Source organism: Alosa sapidissima, chromosome 7 (genome assembly GCF_018492685.1).
Source record: "Alosa sapidissima isolate fAloSap1 chromosome 7, fAloSap1.pri, whole genome shotgun sequence".
Classification (NCBI taxonomy): domain Eukaryota; kingdom Metazoa; phylum Chordata; class Actinopteri; order Clupeiformes; family Clupeidae; genus Alosa; species Alosa sapidissima.
Genome location: NC_055963.1, coordinates 35,119,898 through 35,139,897, shown reverse-complemented (window position 1 = coordinate 35,139,897; position 20,000 = coordinate 35,119,898). Strand labels below are relative to the sequence as shown.

The 20,000-nt window shown below is 48.5% G+C and overlaps 3 protein-coding genes and 1 long non-coding RNA gene across 4 annotated transcripts in view; 1 reads left to right on the top strand and 3 right to left on the bottom strand.

Moving 5' to 3' along the window:
* Positions 1-10,593, top strand: part of efhd2 (EF-hand domain family, member D2) — a 19,176-nt gene extending 8,583 nt beyond the window's left edge. Inside the window, exons 2-5 of the mRNA XM_042096992.1 lie at positions 5,876-6,023; positions 6,750-6,884; positions 7,318-8,569; positions 9,790-10,593. Of these exons, the coding sequence (XP_041952926.1) occupies positions 5,876-6,023; positions 6,750-6,884; positions 7,318-7,449 (415 nt within the window). The 3' untranslated portion in view covers positions 7,450-8,569; positions 9,790-10,593. The remainder of the gene's footprint in view (positions 1-5,875; positions 6,024-6,749; positions 6,885-7,317; positions 8,570-9,789) is intronic.
* On the bottom strand, positions 8,007-9,709 carry LOC121712908. Its single transcript, XR_006032690.1, has 2 exons — positions 9,623-9,709; positions 8,007-8,050 (listed from the first exon to the last, which is right to left on the bottom strand). It is a non-coding gene; the product is annotated as an uncharacterized LOC121712908 (long non-coding RNA).
* Positions 10,594-12,592: 1,999 nt separating the features above from the next.
* LOC121714156 (alpha-1A adrenergic receptor-like) lies at positions 12,593-16,643 on the bottom strand. The gene is made up of 2 exons (XM_042099360.1): positions 15,576-16,643; positions 12,593-14,781 (listed from the first exon to the last, which is right to left on the bottom strand). The coding sequence occupies exons 1-2, from the start codon at positions 16,641-16,643 to the stop codon at positions 14,623-14,625; spliced, it is 1,227 nt and encodes a 408-aa protein (XP_041955294.1). The 3' UTR covers positions 12,593-14,622.
* Positions 16,644-17,757: 1,114 nt separating this feature from the next.
* Positions 17,758-20,000, bottom strand: part of ddx20 (DEAD (Asp-Glu-Ala-Asp) box polypeptide 20) — a 10,475-nt gene continuing 8,232 nt past the window's right edge. Inside the window, exon 10 of the mRNA XM_042096945.1 lies at positions 17,758-19,605. Coding sequence (XP_041952879.1) covers positions 18,437-19,605 — 1,169 coding nt within the window. The 3' untranslated portion in view covers positions 17,758-18,436. The remainder of the gene's footprint in view (positions 19,606-20,000) is intronic.

Sequence of the window (20,000 nt, the reverse complement as noted above, 5' to 3'; positions counted from 1 at the left end):
GGCCAGGGTGTGCCGGGTTCGGCAAAACTACTCCCAGTGGGGAGGTTAGTGTTTGTATGTTTATGTGTTTGTTTGTTACTATTTGATTTAGGCCTCGCCGTCTTCATACTTTTAGTATGATTGTCTGTGTCTTGAACTTTCATTTTGATTTATCAATAAACCGGTCATCTCAATCATTTACTTCCTTGTTTGTGTTTACTGTTCTCCTTTTATTTAAGTTAACTAGTTATGCAGCCATATGCCCCTAGGCATTTTAACATCCAGGCGTAACAGCACGTGCAAGTGTATTTGTGTGTACATGTACGATCGACTGTTTAAGCTGTAGTGACCTGTGTGTGTACGTGTGCACCTTCGTGTGCAACTGGACATTCAGGCTGGAGTGACCTGTGTCTGTGGGTGTGCAAGTGTGGATGCGTGCTTGTATGTGCGTGTGCATGCACGATCGATTGTTGAAGCTGTAGTCACCTGTGTGTGTGTGTGTGTGTGTGCGTCCGTGTGCGATGTTCAGGCTAGAGTGACCGTGTGTGTGTGTGTGTGTGTGTGTGTGTGTGTGTGTGTATGCCCCCCTACACCTCTGCATCCTCCTTCACCATTGGCACCTTCCATGGTCCCATGGCTGGCCCGTGGTTCTGCTTCTGGTCCAGACCTGTGTGTGTGCTCCCGTTGAGAGAGTCCAGTCTGGTGTGGACTGAGGAACCCCGCCCACTTTCCCATGACCCCTAGCGGGACCAACGGAGACTTAACCAAACACAGCTGGGCGGAAGGACTCGGGTTTCCTCTCATCTCTCTCTCTCTCTCTCTCTCTCTCTCTCTCTCTCTCTCTCTCTCTCTCTCTCTTTCTCTCTCTCTCCAGCTCTCTCTCTGTGTGTGTGAGAGAGAGAGGGAAGACAGAAACTATCCTCTTTCTGTCCTTACCCATGAACATGATCATGGCATAAACCCCCCCCCCCCCCCCTGCTGTGTGTGAGTGAGTGAGAGAGAGAGGGTGTGTGAGTGAGAGAGACTTGCTTGGCCCTGTGCCCTGAGATTTCCTGTCTGAAATGAGATTAGGGGTCTTTTGAATCAAGAACACACACACACACACACACACACACACACACACACACACACAGTTCAAAGACGAACATCTATTTCAACATGAAGTCATTTAAATGTACAGGCAGATTAGACAGGAAAGCTAGATTTTGGTCCAGAGAGAGAGAGTGTGTGTGTGTGGATAGGTATGTTGAGAATGTGTGAGAATGAGCTCATTAATGAATGAGGAGAGAGAAGGAGCGCAAGGTTGTGTGTCTGTCTGTGTGTGTGTGTGTGTGTGTGTGTGTGTGTAGAGGGAGGTCAGTGTGTGAAAGAGTGCTTTGTTCAGTTCCTACAAGGACAGGAGGACAATACTGTCCCATGATGCTCTGGGGGAGGACTGTATGGGTCAGGCCTGCTGTGCTCTAAGAGGACACGTCACACACGCACACGGAGCAACAAAACTCTCTTGTTTGACAGAGGAGCTTCTCAGGGTCTGTCTGAAGGGTTAAGTGTGTGTGTGTGTGAGGCTTGATAACTGATGACTATGGTTTAAGTGGAGAGATTTTTATTGCTCACCATCTTCTCTGGCTTTTATCGGGCTCTTACGATTATCCCCCACACACACACACACACACACACACCCCATCTCCATGCGCACAGCTGACATCAGTCACTATATGCAGCCAAATGAGCTGATTTGACACACAACAGCTGAAGCTGCTCCCCTTGAGGTGGGTGTGTGTGTGCATGCACATCTACACACACACACACACACACACACACACACACACACACACACACACACACACACACACTGACGTTCCCCTTAGCCATCTTTCTTTTCCTTTCTCTCTCTCTCGGTAGTGTACTTGTGCATGCCATCACTAGGCGGTGACACAAATGTTTTCATTAACTCAAGACCTAAATGAGGTGATCTTCCCCCCCACCCACTGTGGTTGTGCACCACACACACACACACACACACAGAGAGAGAGAGAGAGAGAGCTATTAGCCATAGCTGCAGGCACATGGCACAGTACTCGACTGCACCAGGGAGAAAGGGGGGCGGGGGGTTGTGGGGGTTCCCAGGCCTGCTCTGTTCTGATTGGCTGTTGCCTGGTAACAGCGATGTGATGGGGGCAGTGGGGGATTAGTGCCCAGAAATACTGGCAAGAAAAGTATCAGAGAGGACACACACACAGAGAGAGAGAGAGAGAGATCTTTCTGTCTGTATGTCTGTCCATCTGTCTGTCCCTTTGTCCTCAAAAGCATCAAAGCATGGGTAGAGCTGAATATTCTGCTGCTCTCAAGGTGTGTGTGTGAGTGTGTGTGTGGGTTGGTGTGTTCTCACTCATCTCATTCTTGAGCTTGATGGTGCACACACACACGCACGCGTGCGCTTAGAGATTAGTTCCTATCATTCAACTCCTGAGGAATCCCACAATCCCTCTGTCCAACACAGAGCCATGATGTCATTTCCTCTGTGTCAATCAGGGCTTAAGCTGCTGGTCAACTTTAATCACACACACACACACACAAACACACAGACTTGCGCACATCAACACACTCTCACTAGGCCTACTTTGAGGCCTTGCCAGCAGTGCTGTTGAGTGTGATTGTGTGTGTGAGTAACGCAGATCCCGTGTGTGTGTGTGTGTGTGTGTGTGTGTGTATCTGTGTGTGCTACATGTTTCACAGCTAACTAAAGTATAACAAGGAGGTGTCTGTGTGCGTGTGTGTGTGTCCCACTCTTGTGCATGAAGGAACTGGAAGAGGGCGTATGGCTGTTTCTACAGAATCTGACTAGGATTGCTCTGTGTGACTGCCTGCCAGCCTGCCTGGTGTGTGTTGTCTAGACGTGAGCTGCTCAAGTGGGCAGGAGTGTGTTGGCCTGTGTGTGTGAGACATGGTCACGGGGGGACAGGCGGTGCCGATCTAATGATGCATGACACACACACGCACACGCACACGCACACACACACACACACACGCACACACACACGCATATATATATACACACACACACACACACCCTGTCCATATGTACTCACAGCTGGTATCGGCTTTGCCAGCATCAGACAGCGGGTACCCCACTGATACACAGCACCCCCCTACAGGTTAACCAGCTCATTAACCCTCCACACACACACACACACACACCGTTGGTGGGGGGTGGTCATTACGACATACAAAGAAGATCAGCAGAGGAGGGGTCAATCGTGGAGGCACGGCTCTCTTCCCTGTGCTCTCCTCTCTTCAGTGCATGTATGCGCGTACAGCGTATGGCCCAACAGAAAAGTGTGTCTCTTTCTTTCTTTCTTTCTTTCTTTCTTTCTTTCTTTCGGGCCAGGCATCACATTGTGTCATAAGACTTCAGCAGAAGTTGACCTCTGAAAGAGCGTCTGTGCCTCTCCTCTCCCATATAAAGCTGTTCTTGTGTCTGTGTGTGTGATTGAGGAAGTCCTCTCTCTCCCTCACTTCCTGTTTCTCAGAAGGAGTGATGTCGCCGTCATGCAACTTCCTGTCCGGTGGCGCAACACTTCCTCTCCAGGGAAGCTCATCAGATGGCCCTGATAATCATCTTCTTAGCATACGTGTGTGTGTTGTGTTGTGTTTCTGTTATAGCTGGTAGAATGCCTAGTCTGAGGGAGCAGAGTTCAGGCTGATTGTCGATTTGGATTTGGGCCAGAGAATACTGACCACAGACACACAGGACTGAACTTGAATGGCTGCTGAGAAATTCAAAGGATTATTTCTCTCCAGCAGAGAGAAGCCTCAACATGCAGTTTGTCCCAAGGGGGTGTGTGGTGTGTGTGAGTGTGAGAGAGAGACCAAAGAGGGAGAAAGCTTGACATTAGTTTAGATGTGTTTGAGAAAGAGAATGCACGATAGTGTGTGTGTGAGAGAGGGAGAGAGTGTGTGTTTACGTGTGTGTGTGAGGGAGAGTGTTTATACTGGGCCTTGCACCACTCCTTGGGGGAGGGGGGAGTATGTGAGGAATGCTTCCTGATGCAGCAGATTGGAGAGAAAGGAAAACCAACAAGAGATTGAGGAGAGAGAGAGAGAGAGAGAGAGGGAGGGAGGGAAAGAAAGAAAGAAAGAAGGAGTTGGTGTAATTTAGAGGGCAAATTAGTTGTTCGAGAGATGCAGCAAGAGAGTGTGTATGTGTGCGTGAGAGAGGGCGTATGTGAGAGCAAGTGTGTGGGAGTGTGTGTGTCTGTGTGTGTGTAAAAAGAGTGTGTGTGGGAGAGAGTGTGTGTGTGTGTAAGAGTGTGTGTGTGTGTGTGTGGGGGGGAGAGAGAGAATGTGTGTGTGTGGGAGAGAGAGAGAGAGTGTGTGTGTGTGTGTGAGCGTGTGAGAGAGAGTGTTTGGGTGTGAGAGAGAGAGTTGCAGACATTATTTCTGTTCTCTTAGGCCCTACATGTAGCACACAGCATTCTTAAGGTTCTCCCCTCATCTTTTCAGCCCACCTAACCACACACACACACAGTGTAGGCCACGCACATACACACAGCCTGGATCCTGCAGGGAGAGGAGAATGGTGTTTCGAGTGGGAGAGAGCGCTTTGGGACAGGATGCTTGTTGCCATAGTTACACTGCTGAAGACCATAAGAGGGCATGTCTTGAATGGTGTTTTAAGTATGATGTACATTGTGTGTATACCAAAACACACACACACACACACACACACACACACACACACACACACACACCATTTATGTCTATACCCACATTTCTCTCTCTTCCTTTCTTTCTTTTGTTTCTTTCTCTCTTGCTCTCTCTGTGTCTTTCACTCACACACACACACACACACACACACACACACACACACACACACACACACACACACAGACAGACACTCGGCAGTATTTGCTGTGATGTAGGAACTCTGTGAACCCACAAGGTTTTATTTTAAAAGCCCCCTCCACACACACATATTCTAAATGGCACTCTATGTGGTCTCCCACTCTGTCTCTTTCACACACACACACACACACACACTCACACATGCACGCCCACACACTCACACATGCACGCCCACACACTCACACAGACATCTCACACATTTAGATTGGGTTGGGTTTCTCCTCCCTGATCCAGTAGTGACATAGCTGACTTTCCCATTCTTGATTCAACACCACACACAGACACACGCACGCACCACACACACACATATACACTTGCTGTTTAATTCATGACACACCTCTCTTTAGCTGGAGGGAATCCCCTCTCTGGCTGCTATGTGGTCATGTCTCGTCACTGCTCCCTGCTGGCTGTTATGGGTACTGCAATCTGACCTTGACCAGTGAGTTTGAAGGCTCGATAGTGTTTTAAGCCCCCAGCGTCTTCCAGGCAGCGCTGTCACCGTCGACTTAAAGGCACCTAATCCTAACCTTAACCCATGCCTAGTCCTAGCGCCTTCCAGGCAGCGCTGCTTTGAAGACAACGTTGGGGGCATAAAACACCAAGAAGCGGTTTGAAGCCTGTACTGTATGCTCTGCTCTGCTCTGTTGGACTGGTTAGTCCTGGCCCTCTGCGGTCACTTTAGCAGCTAGTGTGTGTTGTGGTTGAACTCTAGCAGCCTCAAATAGTTAACTGTCAAATGGTGTACACAAGTGATTTAGAATGACTCCAGTCTCTCAGAACGTACAACATGAAGTCAAACTCAACTGGTTGTTCATGTCAGGGCAATGGGCACCAACACCCAGCTACATCCTGGGAGCGCAAATCATCGGCGGTATCTGATTATGGTATAAAGGGACCTTAAAGATGTAATTATGTAAAAAGTTGTGTGAAAATCTGTAAGTCGTCTCTTGAGGGAAAGACACTCATCTGTGTGTGTGTGTGTGTGTTGCAGGTATGACTCAGAGAAGGATAACTTTATCGACCTGATGGAACTGAAGCTCATGATGGAAAAGCTGGGAGCCCCTCAAACTCACCTCGGCCTCAAGAACATGATCAAGGAAGTGGACGAAGACCTGGATGGGAAGCTCAGCTTCAGAGAGGTACCACACACACACACACACACACACACACACACACACACACAGTGGAGAGTGAAGAGTTCAGGTATACATTAGTTGAGACGGCTTTGGAGACAAATACAAGCTTGTGTTGCACAGTGCTGCTGTGGTCATCATGTCTCTCAGAACCAATCAGAATAATGAACATGTCTGTCTGTAGGTGCTCTGGACCAGACATGTTAATTATTCTGATATGTTCATTATTCTGATTGGTCCAGAGCCCCTACAGACCGATATGTTCATTATTCTGATTGTCTGTAGGTGCTCTGGACCAATCAGAATAATTAACATATCGGTCTGTAGGGGCTCTGGACCAATCAGAATAATGAACATGTCGGTCTGTAGGTGTCCTGCTAAGTAAATAACTGGTGGGTTTGGCTGGGCTAGCGTACAGTAGCCTGGAAGTTGTCGGTTCAATTCCCAGCTTCCACCATTGTACCCTTGAGCAAGGCACTTAATCCCAAATTGCTCCAGGGACAATGTAATCCCTTGTAATATAGTTGACTTTGGAAACATTGTCTGCTAAATGAACACATGCAATGTTGCAGTGTTGCATGTGTGTGGTGCCCTTCCTGTGTAAATGAGCGCTGTTCCTGCTGATCTTCCTGTGTAAATGAGCGCTGTTCCTGCTGATCTTCCTGTGTAAATGAGCGCTGTTCCTGCTGATCTTCCTGTGTAAATGAGCGCTGTTCCTCCCTCTCCTCCTAGTTCCTGCTGATCTTCCGTAAGGCGGCGGCCGGCGAGCTGGCAGAGGACAGTGGTCTCCACGTCCTCGCTCGCCTCTCCGAGATCGACGTCTCCACCGAGGGGGTCAAGGGCGCCAAGACCTTCTTTGAGGCCAAAGTACGTCTCACACACACACACACACACACACACACACACACTCTAAAGTAAAGTATATGGAAGTGTATCATCCATCAGACTAAACTCCAGTAGGAGTTCATGGTAAAGCAGAGTGAGGTGTTGGATCAGTGAGTGTAAGGCCAGGTGTGTCCATTAAGTGGCGCTGTAGTGTAGCGAACAGCATAGTGTTCGCTCATTTGACAACATCATACTAGTCTACAATGTGTTTGGAGTGACATTCAGTCATTCACATCAGTTCCTGGGCAGTTAGGATAAGAAGATGATCTGCACTAACACTAGCATTGGGCACATCCATTCGGTTTCTGTGGGGGAGGTGGCGAGTGTCTGGCATTGGACCCATCCATTCTGCTGCTGTGTGGGAGGTGGCGAGGGTCTGAGGCTGAATCTGACCTATCCCCTTTGACCCCCGCAGGTTCAGGCCATCAACGAGTCGAACCGCTTCGAGGCTGAGATCCGCCAGGAGCAAGAGGAGAAGAAGAAGGAAGCGGAGGACCGCAAGCAGCGGCAGGCGGCCTTCAAGAACCTGCAGTCGGCCTTCAAGTGACCACCGCACCGAGCCCTGCACAGCACAGCACAGGCCCCCTGCCCGTTCCTGCACCCACCCACCCATCCGTCTGACCGACTGACTGACCAACTGTCCCATGCATCCTTCTGTCTGTCTGCAGTGTTTTTCCATTCCATATGCAGTCACCAATCAGTAAGAATCTTATGCAACGTTCACTTAGCTTAGCTTGACACGTGCACCAGAGGTGTGTGTGTGTGTGTGTGTGTGTGTGTGTGTGTGTGTGTGTGTCTGTGTGGTGGATTGGACTGGGCTGGGCTTTCTCACTCATTGTGCTTTAGTGTTTCGTCTCTCAATTCTTCTATTTAGTGTTGGCTTTAAATGTTTGTTTCCAATCGTCTCTTGTCGGGTTCCGATTGGCCTAACCAGTCCACTCTGCTTTTGTGAATGACCTTTGCACTCTGTCCGTGATGTCAGTTCCTGGTGTCGCAGCACTTTGAGAGTGTTATTTCCCACAAGGCAACTACTCTGCTTCCCTTTACAGAGGCCTGATTGCCATGTGTTTATACACACACACACACACACACACACACACACACACACACACACACACACACACACACACACACACACACACACACACCTGATGTAGATATTCTAAAGACCAGGAGTATAGTTGATCTCTCTCCTAGGAAGTATGTGCGTGTATGCATATGCAACATTTCTCACACACACACACACACACACACACACACACACACACACACACACACACACACACACACACACTCACACTCACTCTCAAAGCAGTCAGACCTGTGTCCAGACAGTCAGGGAGTGAGCAGCAGATATGTTCTACTAAATAAGTATCTACTAAATGTCCATCTAGATTTGTACTCGTGTGTGTGAGTGGGGCGTATGCATGCGTGATGGTCGGTGATTGGTCGTTTTGAGCTGTCCGTTATATGCATGGTCACTGTGAAGTTCTGACAATCTTTAACCCGATTGGTCCCCTGCCTCACATGCGGATTGGCTAAGCTGCTGGAAGTCAAGGCCCACCCTCACAGTCTCACTGAAAACTACAATTCCCTTCAGATCTGCTCTCTCTCTGGGAAAGACAGCAACTACTGGCCTTGGCTTTCAGAAGGCTGTGTGTGTGTGTGTGGGGGGGGGGGGGGGTGAGTAATTCTGCCGCTTGTGTCTGACCTGCTGCGTATTGGGGTGAGGGGGTTGAGGTGCACATGCGTTATTGACTCCGTGACGACCTGCAGCCAATCAGAAGTGGCGCTCACACTCACCAGATTTACATCCCCTTAAACCTGAAGAAAAGTCTTAGCAAGTCGTAGTTTACCAGAGCACAGGACCTTCTGCACTCTGAGGCTTACACACACTTACACGTGTGCACACATGCACACACACACACGCAAAGGCATACATGTACACACACTCACACACTCCCTCACACACACACACATGCACATATGCATTCGAAGGCACGCATGCTCTCACTCACTCACACACACACACACACACACACACACACACACACACACACACACACACACACACACACACACACACACGCTAATGCAGCTCTGAACAATGTGTAAATCCCATGTGCGTGTACAGTGTGTGAAGACGAGCTGTTGACGGGGTCCTGTAGTGGACTTGTGGAGTTCAGCGAGAGGCTCGCTTCTCTCTCAGCACAGATGCCACTATTACCATCATGTTTGCCTGCTTAAAGTAAAATGACCATGAAAGTGATTTTATGAGCTATTGTGAAATGAGAAACAAAATAAATATGAACCATTTAAATAATGTGAAAGTAAACAAATTAGCACATTTTTTTTAACACCGCTGTTTTAATAAAGTTGATTTGCTTGGCAATGAGTACTGGGTGTGTATTGTAAGACGTTCACTGCTGTCCCAGGTGCGGGTGTGTGTGTGTCGCCGCACTTGGCGTTGTTCGTTTTCGTTCGTCTTCTTCCCCCCTCTGAAAAGAGCAGTGAGATCACTAGGGCGTGGAGACCTACTGGGTTGTGTACAAAGAGTCAAATATTTTTCCATGAGAATAAAACTGAAATGCGTTTAGTTTTGTATGGTGTGGGGTTCTGTGAATCATGAACATTCTCTTCTCATTTTTTTCCCTGTTGGTAATGGCTTCCTCACTTTTTTTTTTTCTTTTTCCTGTTGCACAGAGGAGTGCATTCCAAACACACACACACACACAAACACAACCTGTGTGTACCCAGAGTGTGAGCCCTCTATATCCTTCAGTAGTCCAACCCCAGACTCCCCTGATAACTGTGTGTGTGTGTGTGTGTGTGTAGCTGCAGTCTCTGTCCTCATCAGCCCTCATTACGCTGTGCCAAATTTAGTTAGCTGTGTGTGTGTGTGTGTGTGTGTGTGTGTGTGGTGTGTCAGTGAAGTCTGGGTCTCATACTGAGGTCACTGTCAGGTGAAGAGGGACTAGAACTCCAATCACTGATGGAATCACTCGAGAGTGACCGGTCATTACTCTGGTGAGGTCACTATTGATTAGCATTGTTCAGGAACAACACACACACACACACACACACACACTCACTCACACTTGGGCAAATCAACATTTTGTGATTAAAGATTCCAGCCAACTGATTTGGTCCTTTATTCCAGATGAGTGATGGTGATAGAGCGGCCCAGAGGTTAGAGGTCGTAGGGCAGATGATTCTTGGTGAAGAGGTCCAAAGCGGATTCTTTAAGTTTGTCCTTGTCCCCTGTAAGTTCTTCCCTGTTGTTCCGACACGGCCGCCAACTCTGGAACACCACTAGCAGTTCCGCCAACTCTGGAACACTGCTACCGATTCTGCCAAATCTAGAACACTGCTACCGGTTCCGGCTGAAATCTGGGCCAGGTCCGGTCCCGATGTGTTCCGCAGTCGGCTGCTGTGTGGATCTGTGTGGGCCCCCCCACCCCATCCACCCACACACACACACACACAAATGGTGTGTGTGTGTGGAGCGCTGTACATGCCCTGGGGTCCTCCTGTCTGAGTCAACAGTCCGACATGATGATGGGTTTGACATCATTTCCTGTAGGCTTAATATATTAGATGAGTGGCTATTCCATGATGCATATTTTATTTTTGATTTTCTTACTAAAATGTATAACTATTCTTGTGGCAATAAATACATTTACTTTGGAAAGTCGTTGTCTGCGTTTTTAATGTGTTCACATCTTTCCTCGAAAGGGAATACTCAAAATGGATTGTGTTTTCACATAATCTCCATATTTGGGTAGTTTCATGATCAGGGTAAGCACTTGATATTTAACACACACATCTCCTCTGTGTATCTCAAAATATGTGATACACCACTTCAATACATTCTATTAATACGGTGTTACTGTGGTCAGAGTTTGTGATGTTTGAAGAAAGCATCATAAGTTTAATGGAAATGGCGGGTATTTGAAATGTGGCCCAAATTTCCATGAAACGTAAGTTCTGAAATATGGCTGAGCATATTATGCAGAGGTAAGGTAATACTTCAGATACAGTATGCATCAAACCAAGTAACAGCCTACCAACAATATTTCCACTACAGTTTGAACATTCTAAAAACTGATATTGTTGTGAAACTTAACCACTAAGTTTTCCGTCTTAACAGTTTTTGTCCACTCCAACACATTTATATAGATAGATAGATAGATAGATAGATACTTTATTGATCCCCAAGGGGAAATTCAAGGTCTCAGTAGCATACAGACATCACACACAACATGCACTTACAGCAGAAAAAGTAATATACATATAAAAACTCCACTGTACAATAGAGATAGTAGAAGATAAACATGATACTAAAATATTAAATATACTATATAAACTAAATCAAATATCAACATAGTGTGCTTAAGGATGATCAAGCATGACAGGGCAGGGACTGAGCTTGTAATTCAGTGTGCATTGTAAGGTGCTCTATGAGAGTGAGTGTCATGGTGATGGTGCAAATAAGTAAGTCCAACAGTGCAAGGATAACGTCTAGAGACCAGCATAAAATAAATATGGACATATAAGAGAATAATGTAGACAAGGTAATATTTGAGTATTACAAGGTAAAGGTTGAGGTAATAGGGTTACAGCCATTGGTCAAGTATGAGTATAAGGTATTAAGCATCAAGTATGGCCACAGTCCAGGAGGGAGGAAAGGGTTGTGCATACTGTATGTGCTAATATAGCATGTAAACAGTGTAGCAGTAAAACAGTAGGCTAGTGGACAGTACGTACACAAACATGGAGAGGCAGACAGACTATGCAGAGAAGTCTATCTCTCCTCTTCCCTTTAGTGAAGCATTGGACAGTTCAATGGCCCTGGGGACAAATGACTTCCTCAGTCTGTCAGTTGTGCATGACAGTGAGCGAAGTCTCCAGCTGATTAAGCTCTTCTGCTTTATAATAGTGCTGTGGAGTGGATGACATTCATTGTCCAAGATGCTGATCAGTTAATTCAGGGTCCTTTTATCTGATATTGAAATGATGCACTCCAGTTCGGCTCCCAAGATAGAGCCAGCTTTCCTTACCAGCCTATCTAGTCGCCCAGCATCCTTCTTCTTTGTGCTTCCTCCCCAGCATACCACAGCATAGAAGAGGACGCTGGCAAAAACAGACTGGTAAAACAGCCTGAGGAACTAACTGCAGACATTGAAGGACCGCAGCCTCCTCAGGAAGTACAGCCTGCTCTGCCCTTTCTTGTAGAGTGCTTCAGTATTGGCTGACCAGTCCAGTTTATTGTCCAGGTGTAAGCCCAGATACTTGTAGGTGTTTACCACCTCCACATTGACCCCATTAATGGAGACTGGTAGCAGAGCGGGCTTAGACCTGTGGAAATCCACCACCATCTCCTTGGTCTTTGAAGTGTTTTTGAAGGTGATTGAGTTTGCACCATTTCCATAAAAATGCAATAACTTAATCAGTCATACTTAAATTATGTGAACCCTAGGAACTACAATAAACACTACAAATATTGTATGCAAATATTTATCCTTATACTGATGGCAAAAAATAAATTTCTTTCAGATGTGTACTTTAATACATATGTAATACATAACATTACATAAGAATTGTCAATGACCAGGTGCCATGAAACATTTATTTTATCCTTCAACAGATGTAGACACACAGAAAAACAAATCATATTTGAAGAGGGTTTAATTCCTAGGCCTTTTGAAACAAAGCGCTGACGGCCTCTACACACAGCTGGGTGCGTTGCAGTGCTGGAGACGCATCTCATTCACTTTACATGGGCTTACGTCATCCGGTGCCGAACTGAATTGTGGGTCCGTTGCGTCACGTTTCTCCCGTTGCTCGCATTGAGAAGTTCAGCTGTTGCTGCACCAACAGAGTGCACCGGCCAATCAAGCCAATCGACGGACAGCACCAACCAATCAAATTACGGTTATACTTCAAGTCATTTGCTACTGTCAGGAACACCCACTGGCATGCCGTTACCCTGATGGTGAAACTGCCCATTTTGTAGAACATGAACATCGAACATGAAACACTGTATTCAGCTGAGCTGTATCTCCTGTGTGACGTTTATTACTGGACTGGCAGCATGTGTCCAGTGGGCCAAAAGCCAGACCAATGGGTAGCTGGCCTCTGCTGCATGACTGAAGCTAAGCAGCAGAGGCCCTGTTTAGTACCTGGATGGAAGACCTCCTGGAGAAGCAGGCTGCTGATGTGGGAGTGCTAGTAGGGGGCAGCCTTCCCTCTGGCCAAAGGAACTCATCCCAGTGGAGTGACAGGACACTGCTGTATGTGCTGCGCTGTGCTGTCATTTGGATGAGACACTAAACTGAGGTCATTCATGATCCCATGACACTTAGCGAAGACTAGGGGTTTCCCTGGGAGAATAGGGGTTCCTGAGAGAGAGTACTTTACAGTGAGGGGAAGGGACACCAGAGAGGGAACCAATCAGCACTGGGCAATCAGAGAGCCACCTGGACACTAGGAGAGTGCCCCCTGCTGTACCACTGACACCACTTGCAGCAGCAACCTGTTTTTCCCAGGCGGTCTCCCATCCAGGTAACAACCAGGCCGTCGTTCAGTAGAGACAGGTTACCCACTGGTCTGGCTGCCTGTGTGGTGTTTTAAGCCCCCAACGTCGTCTTCCAGGCAGCGCTGCATGGAAGGCACTAGGGTTAGGCAAGGGTTATGGTTAAGTGCCTTGCAGCGCTGCCTGGAAGACATTGGGGGCTTAAAACACCATCAAGCTCCAGTAATTAACATGCACAAGAACGTCACACATGTTTGTTCTGGCTTGCTCCATCTTTTGGAGAATTTTTTAGTCCATCGTCGTGAAGATGTGAACATTGGAGAAGCAGAGTTGGCCAGTTAGCCAGTGATCCACTAACGCCAACTTCCGTCACAGACAGAGCGGTGATGACCTCTAGTGGATGTCTAACTGCAGAATTACAGGCTCGGCTCATTTTTTATTAAAGAAATAAATGAGGAAACTGGCGTAGTGGCGTCATAAGTGAAGAGGAAGCTATAATTACAAAACGTAGTCTTTGTTTTTCATAAGTGACCACTGGTTATGCTCCAGACTAGTTTAAAGTTAAAACAAAGATAATTCACTTACATAGCCTGTCTTTGCTGCAGACTGACATAGGCTACCCCATGGCCTGTTTCGGTGTCCCACAGGCTACTAGGCCTGTCATAATGTTGGCATCAAAACACTTGTAGTATTGGACAGTGGGTTAGGTAACACATTAAATAAAATCATATAGCCAGTGCACTCATCTTACAATAACACAACTTGTTAAGCATATCAAGACTATAGCTGTTCAAATATCACTGATGTCAATTCACAATCACTCATGCGTATGCTACCTCTCGAGTGTACAAATGATTCATGTCTAATAATGTTTTCCCTTGGTGTAGGCTAGAACAATGTATCAGTCAACACATCATTTTAAAAATACATACTGAACACAGGCTGAACAGGCTACCAGCTGCAAAATTAGCCTCAGTCCTCCACCTTCGAACCAACAACCGACCATTTTGATTCTGTTTATTTATGCTGGAAAGGTTCGCAGATCTCGTTTTATAGTTCATTGAGGAGGTAGTTTTTTAGCACGACCGGGTGGCGCGGATGTCTCCAGACTGGCTTAAAGTGAGTGACCGGGAAAAGAGTCGCGTCTAGGCTGAAACATGTCCGGAGGCAGTCAAGCGACAGGGCTCAGTCCCGCCACCTTGCGCAGGTCCGCAGCGCAGAGAGAGTCCTGTGGAACTCTGCGCGGAACTGTCGGTTGAGTAGGGAGTAGATGAGCGGGTGGAGCGCCGCAGGCACGCAGGTCAGCACCATCGCGGACGTCTGCACCTCCCGGAACATCCAGTCCTGAAACACGAAGACGGGGGCGCAACAAGTGGACGGCTTTAGACGATCTTTAATAATAATAATAATAATAATAATAATAATAATAATAAATATGTATTTGTTTAGCAACTTTCATACACAGAATGCAGCTCAAAGTGCTTTAGCCTACATTTGGAGCACTTAACAAAATAATAGAGAAAAAGAAGAAGAAAAAATAATATAAATGCAAACAAACAAAATAATAAATAAAACATTAGCTATTTAGAATTTAGTAAAGATGGGAATTCACAGGATGGCAAGGAGATAGATACAACCCATACACCAGTGCAGTGAAATGGGAAGACCTTGTAAATAGAAGCAGAATGTAAAATAATGTGAAGAAATAGGCTACAAGATAAAAACGAGTTAACTAAAAGCTCTCATATACAGGTAAGTTTTCAGGTCTTTAAACCTGATATTTACTAAAAACGGATATTTACTAAACTCGTCTGTTTGATGTACAGAGGCAAGGCGTTCCATAGCCTCGGTGCATAATGGTGTCACAACACAAGAGCTTACCCTACTCCATATTAGAGATAGGCCTATATGAAAACTTTATCCCCGAGAACATTGACGCATCCAGTGGCTTAGATTATATACAAAACAATTAAATAATTGCCATTATGATATAAAATTACAGCTACAGTCAGGAATATGCGAATTAACTGTAATAAATTGCACAATAGAAATAATTGTGTTAAGAATGTTATTAAGTAGGCTACACTGCATGTTTGTTCGCTGACTGAGGATGGCCTCTCCACCCCTCTGTTCCTCACCTCGGCGTGAGTCGCTGCGCAGGAGCCCAGGATGAGGCACAGCACCAGGGGCATCCAGAAGAGGAGCACCGCGATGATGATGGACCCGAAGCGCTTGGCCAGCTTGCCCTCCAGACGCTTCCGCCCTAGTTCTTTCGCCTTTGGGGTCAGAATGCACACCGCACCCACGATCTCTGGGGATGACACGGCCGCTTTACCACTCTCCTGCGGCGCCGGTGGCGGCATCTCCGGTACGGGCGCTTTCCCTTCCTCCTCCTCCAGCGGTGACGGCCTTTCCCCAGGCACGTGCTCGCAGGGTTTGGATAGCGTGCCGCTCGGGCGTTGCGCGTGCTGTGAGAAGTTTTGCCAGCCGGACACCTGTCTCGACATGGAGTGTTTCAGCTGGATTCCTCTGTCAAATATTTTATTAGAGTGCTGTCGGACCACCACAAAAATACGCAAATAATGAACCGCTATTAAAACAAGGCAACATCCCCAAACGGGCACCAACACAAACACGCCAAACGGATCCGCGCTAGGGTTGGAGATACCGTGCGGGCGCACATGAGTGCACATCATGTAGTAGAGTGTGTCTTTGCTCAGAGTGAGCGAGAGCACGGCCAGCACGAGGCCGAGTGCCCAAATAAAGAGGAGCCACACGCGGACTCTGCCTCTACGCGCCTCAGCCTTGAATGGGAAGGCTATAGCCCGAAATCTCTCCACGCTGATGCCCACGAGACTCAGCAACTGCACGCAACTGCACAGCGCGTACGTGAACTGCAGCAGGCAGCAGAGGCGCGCGCCCACCTCCGTCCGCACGAGCGCCCAGAGCAGCGACGCCAGGAACACCGGCGTGTCCACGGAGCATTTGATCAGGTCGCTCGCGGCCAGGTTGACCAGCAGCGCGTTGTTGGCAGTGCGCAGAGTTTTGTTCCTTAACACCACCCAGCACACGAGCAGGTTCCCGGAGACGCCGAACAGCAACGACAGGCTGAGGAGGGCGCAGTTGAATACCACAAACGGAGTGTGTTCGGTCGTAGCGCTGCACGGCGAGCTCTCGTTCGCGCTCCCACGGTTTTCCAGTGTCATCCCACCGGCACACACACTGACATGGTGCAAGGGAAACGAACCACAGCGCGAGCGGCGACTGCGCGGTCTTTCCTGTACACGGCAAAGCCCGTGGACAGTGACCCAGACTCGAGTGACGTCAGGACCATTCTAAACCTGCACGACACACACACACACACACGCGCGCGCGCGCGCGCGCACATACACATAAACACACAAGGGTTTCAACAACCCTCCTTAGCCTATCGAATTAAAACTTCGCTTCTATGTCTGCATCCTTTGTTGTATTTATAATACATCACACAAGAGGCTCTGTGGCATCTTTACTGGGTTGCTATTGGAGAACATTTACATTACATTCAAGCACAAAGGAAGACTTCTTTTTACCTAGTAAATTGTAATTAACCATGCCTATTTCCTAATAACTCACATGCAGATTGCCCCTCAACCTACACAGCTGAACTCCTAAAGCTAATTTATGCATCAGTGTGCAGGCCTTCTTTGTTACCCAATGCTGCATTTATGGGTCACAAATACACAGGAACACCCGACAGGACTGGAAAAACCATGAAAAAAGAAAGCAACCAATGGCGTTGGTGTTTGGGTGGGGTGGTTATACAGTAGGTGGTCAGAGAACAGGACGGGGCCAGACAGAGACGCGTGTTCCGCCCCAGCGCCGCAGTCCCAGACCACGAGTCACAACTCACATGAACTACGGGGCCCAGTCAGGTGAACTTTAGAGGTGAACTACGGGGTCCAATGACAAGAACTTTAGAGGACCACAAGACCCAGTCAGGGGAACTTTAGAGGTGAAGGTGTCTTTGGGCTTGTTAGCTGTGTGTGGTGGCTTGTGCTAATCATACAAGTAGTTCTGCAGCTCCTCATTAATGTGCGTGTGGCCAGGGAAGCTTTATCAGCATTAGCTGCCCCTCATTACTGTGTGTATGTGCGTGTGTGTGTGTGAGAGGGAGCTTGATTAGCGTCTGATTGCAGGTAATGGTGGCGTTGCGTGACTCATGGTGCGACCCCTGGGGAGCCTGGATGATGACGCTGGACCCTGAGGACCTTAAGACGCTGGCGCTGGCCACAACCACTCACCCCTCCACTCAGCCACAACAGCACAAGGCACGTCAGGTTTGGGTTGAGAGCTGATCATTCGTTTTATTATAAAGAACTCTTTCACTCACATGTAAAACACCTTACATCTGTTTACAACTCTGTGTGTTTACTCAAAAGCACTGACTTGCTTAACACATGCTTGCACACGCACACACACACCCACACTAAAAAAATATACAGAAAACACAACACATCTTAACCTGCAGTACCAGAGGAGACTGGTAAAAACGGCATTACTGTTGAGAGGAGAGCAGAGGAGTGGAGGATAGAGAGAGGAGAAGATAGAGGATAGAGAGGAGTGGAGGATAGAGAGAGCAGAAGAGGATAGAGGAGAGCGGCACAGCGAGGACAGGGAATGATAGAGGAAAAGAGAGGGGGGGAGGGAGGAGAGGAGAGGAGAACAGGATCACTGCTGTGTGTCTGCACACCTGCCAGTCTGTAGATGCTCTTTATGTGATGAGGGAGGAGAGGGGGATACAGAGGAGAGGAGGAAAGGAGGAGAGGAGAAGAAAGGAAGAGGAGAAGAAAGGAAGAGGAGAGAGGGATAGAGAGGAGGAGAGGAGAGAGAGGAGGAAGAGCAGAAGAAAGGAAGAGGAGAGAGGGATAGAGAGGAGGAGAGAGAGAGGAGAGGAGGAGGAGAGGGGGATAGAGAGGAGGAGAGGAGAGAGATGAGGAGAGGATAGAGAGAGGTGTTGCTATGGTTTCATCATCTCCTGCATGTAGATGCTGCTCATGCGATAGGCTGCCATCCATGCGTGGGCGGAGCTGTAGGCGTGTCTGTAGGGAGGAGGGGCGGAGCTGTAGTACTGCTTCCAGGCCCTGGAGTAGCTCCTCCCCCAGTAGTCCTGCGCCTCCTCTTCTTCATCATCTTCCTCCTCCTCCAGCTCCGCAGGGGGCATCCGCAGGGGGTCCTGACGCCTGGCTCTCCCCCTCGAAGAGCCTCCTCTCTGGGCTGGGGAGGTCAAGGGTCTGCCTCGTGCATGTGGAGGTGGCGGAGGACGTAGGTGTCTGGGGGGTGCAGTGGTGGGTTGAGGGGATTGGCTGTGGTGTTTGGAGGCGTGTGCTTCCTGCATGGGCTCGGTTTTGATTGGTCCAGTCGGCCGGCGCGTGATGTTGCGGCTGCCCCGTGCTGCTGGAACTTTCTGCGGCGGTAGCGACGTCCCTTTCTGCTCCGTCTCCATGTCGGACTCTGAGCTGGAGGAGGAGGAGACGGGGCTAGAGGGGTCAGAGGTCATCCTCCTCCTCCCCTGTAAGCGCACCGCAGGCCGCTCATCGTCGTGCAACACGAACGTCTCGTCCCGCAGCTCTGCCGCTCCGTCGGCGGCGACATCGTCCTGCCCGTCGGCCGCACGCCCCCGGAACTGCCGCACCACCTCCACGCTCCGTCCAGGCCCTCCCGTGATGAAGCGCTGGAAGTCGCGTGCGGCGTCCTGCAGGCTTATGCGCTCGGCACGCCGCGGCTTGAAGGAGGGCAGGGGCGGGATCTTGGGGAGGGCGTCCTGGAGACGCTGGCGTGAGGTGGGGGCGGGGGCAGGGGAGGACACGCCTCCAGCCTGGGACTCGGGGCGAGACGGGGGCGGGGCTTTCTTTGGTCTGCTCACAGCCCCTATATGAGCAGTGTGCTGATTCCTGATTGGGCCGTCTGAGTGCTGTTTCCTGATTGGGCCGTCTGAGTGCTGCTCCACGGTTGCTGTGCTTGTTACCTGCTCTGCGGCGGTGTGATGGGAGGGGCTGGCTTGGTCTGTGTGCTTGGGGGATTTCTTCTTCCTGGGGAGGGACAGGGTGGACAGGTCGTCTTTGTGGGGGGGCTGGATGGTGATGTCCCAGTCACAACGCTCCTCCATCAGACCGGCAGGGATCGGGTCTGGGGAGGGGGTGGAGTTGTCAACAACAACAACAACAACAACAACGCCAGAGTTTTTTTTCATAAAAAACCTAGATAAGGGATTAAGCTGGGATTTTTAGGTCATCCTGGATGAATTTAGCCTTGACTTGGTTTCACAAAAGAGATGGCACATAAGTTACCATGGGGATTTATTCTCTTTACCTAGCCCGACCAGGCTAACAGCCAAGCTAAGTTAATTGTTCTAATGGTAATTATGTCGTCTTATTGGTTCAGCTAGCTGTCATTCACATCAGACCTCCGTGCTAATTTTTAAGGAGCTTTTTTCCATTTATAAACTATTTGCTAAATGTATTTGCTCGCAAAACAAAACAGATAGTCTGCCTACTACCATATGGTTATTATTTTAATTATGA

Coding starts and splice junctions, on each gene's coding strand:
- LOC121714156 (XM_042099360.1), bottom strand. CDS start 16,643: ATGACACTGGAAAACCGTGGGAGCGCGAACGAGAGCTCGCCGTGCAGC. Junction 14,782..15,575: donor GCGCAGCGACTCACGCCGAG/GTGAGGAACAGA, acceptor TTCGTGTTTCAG/GACTGGATGTTCCGGGAGGT.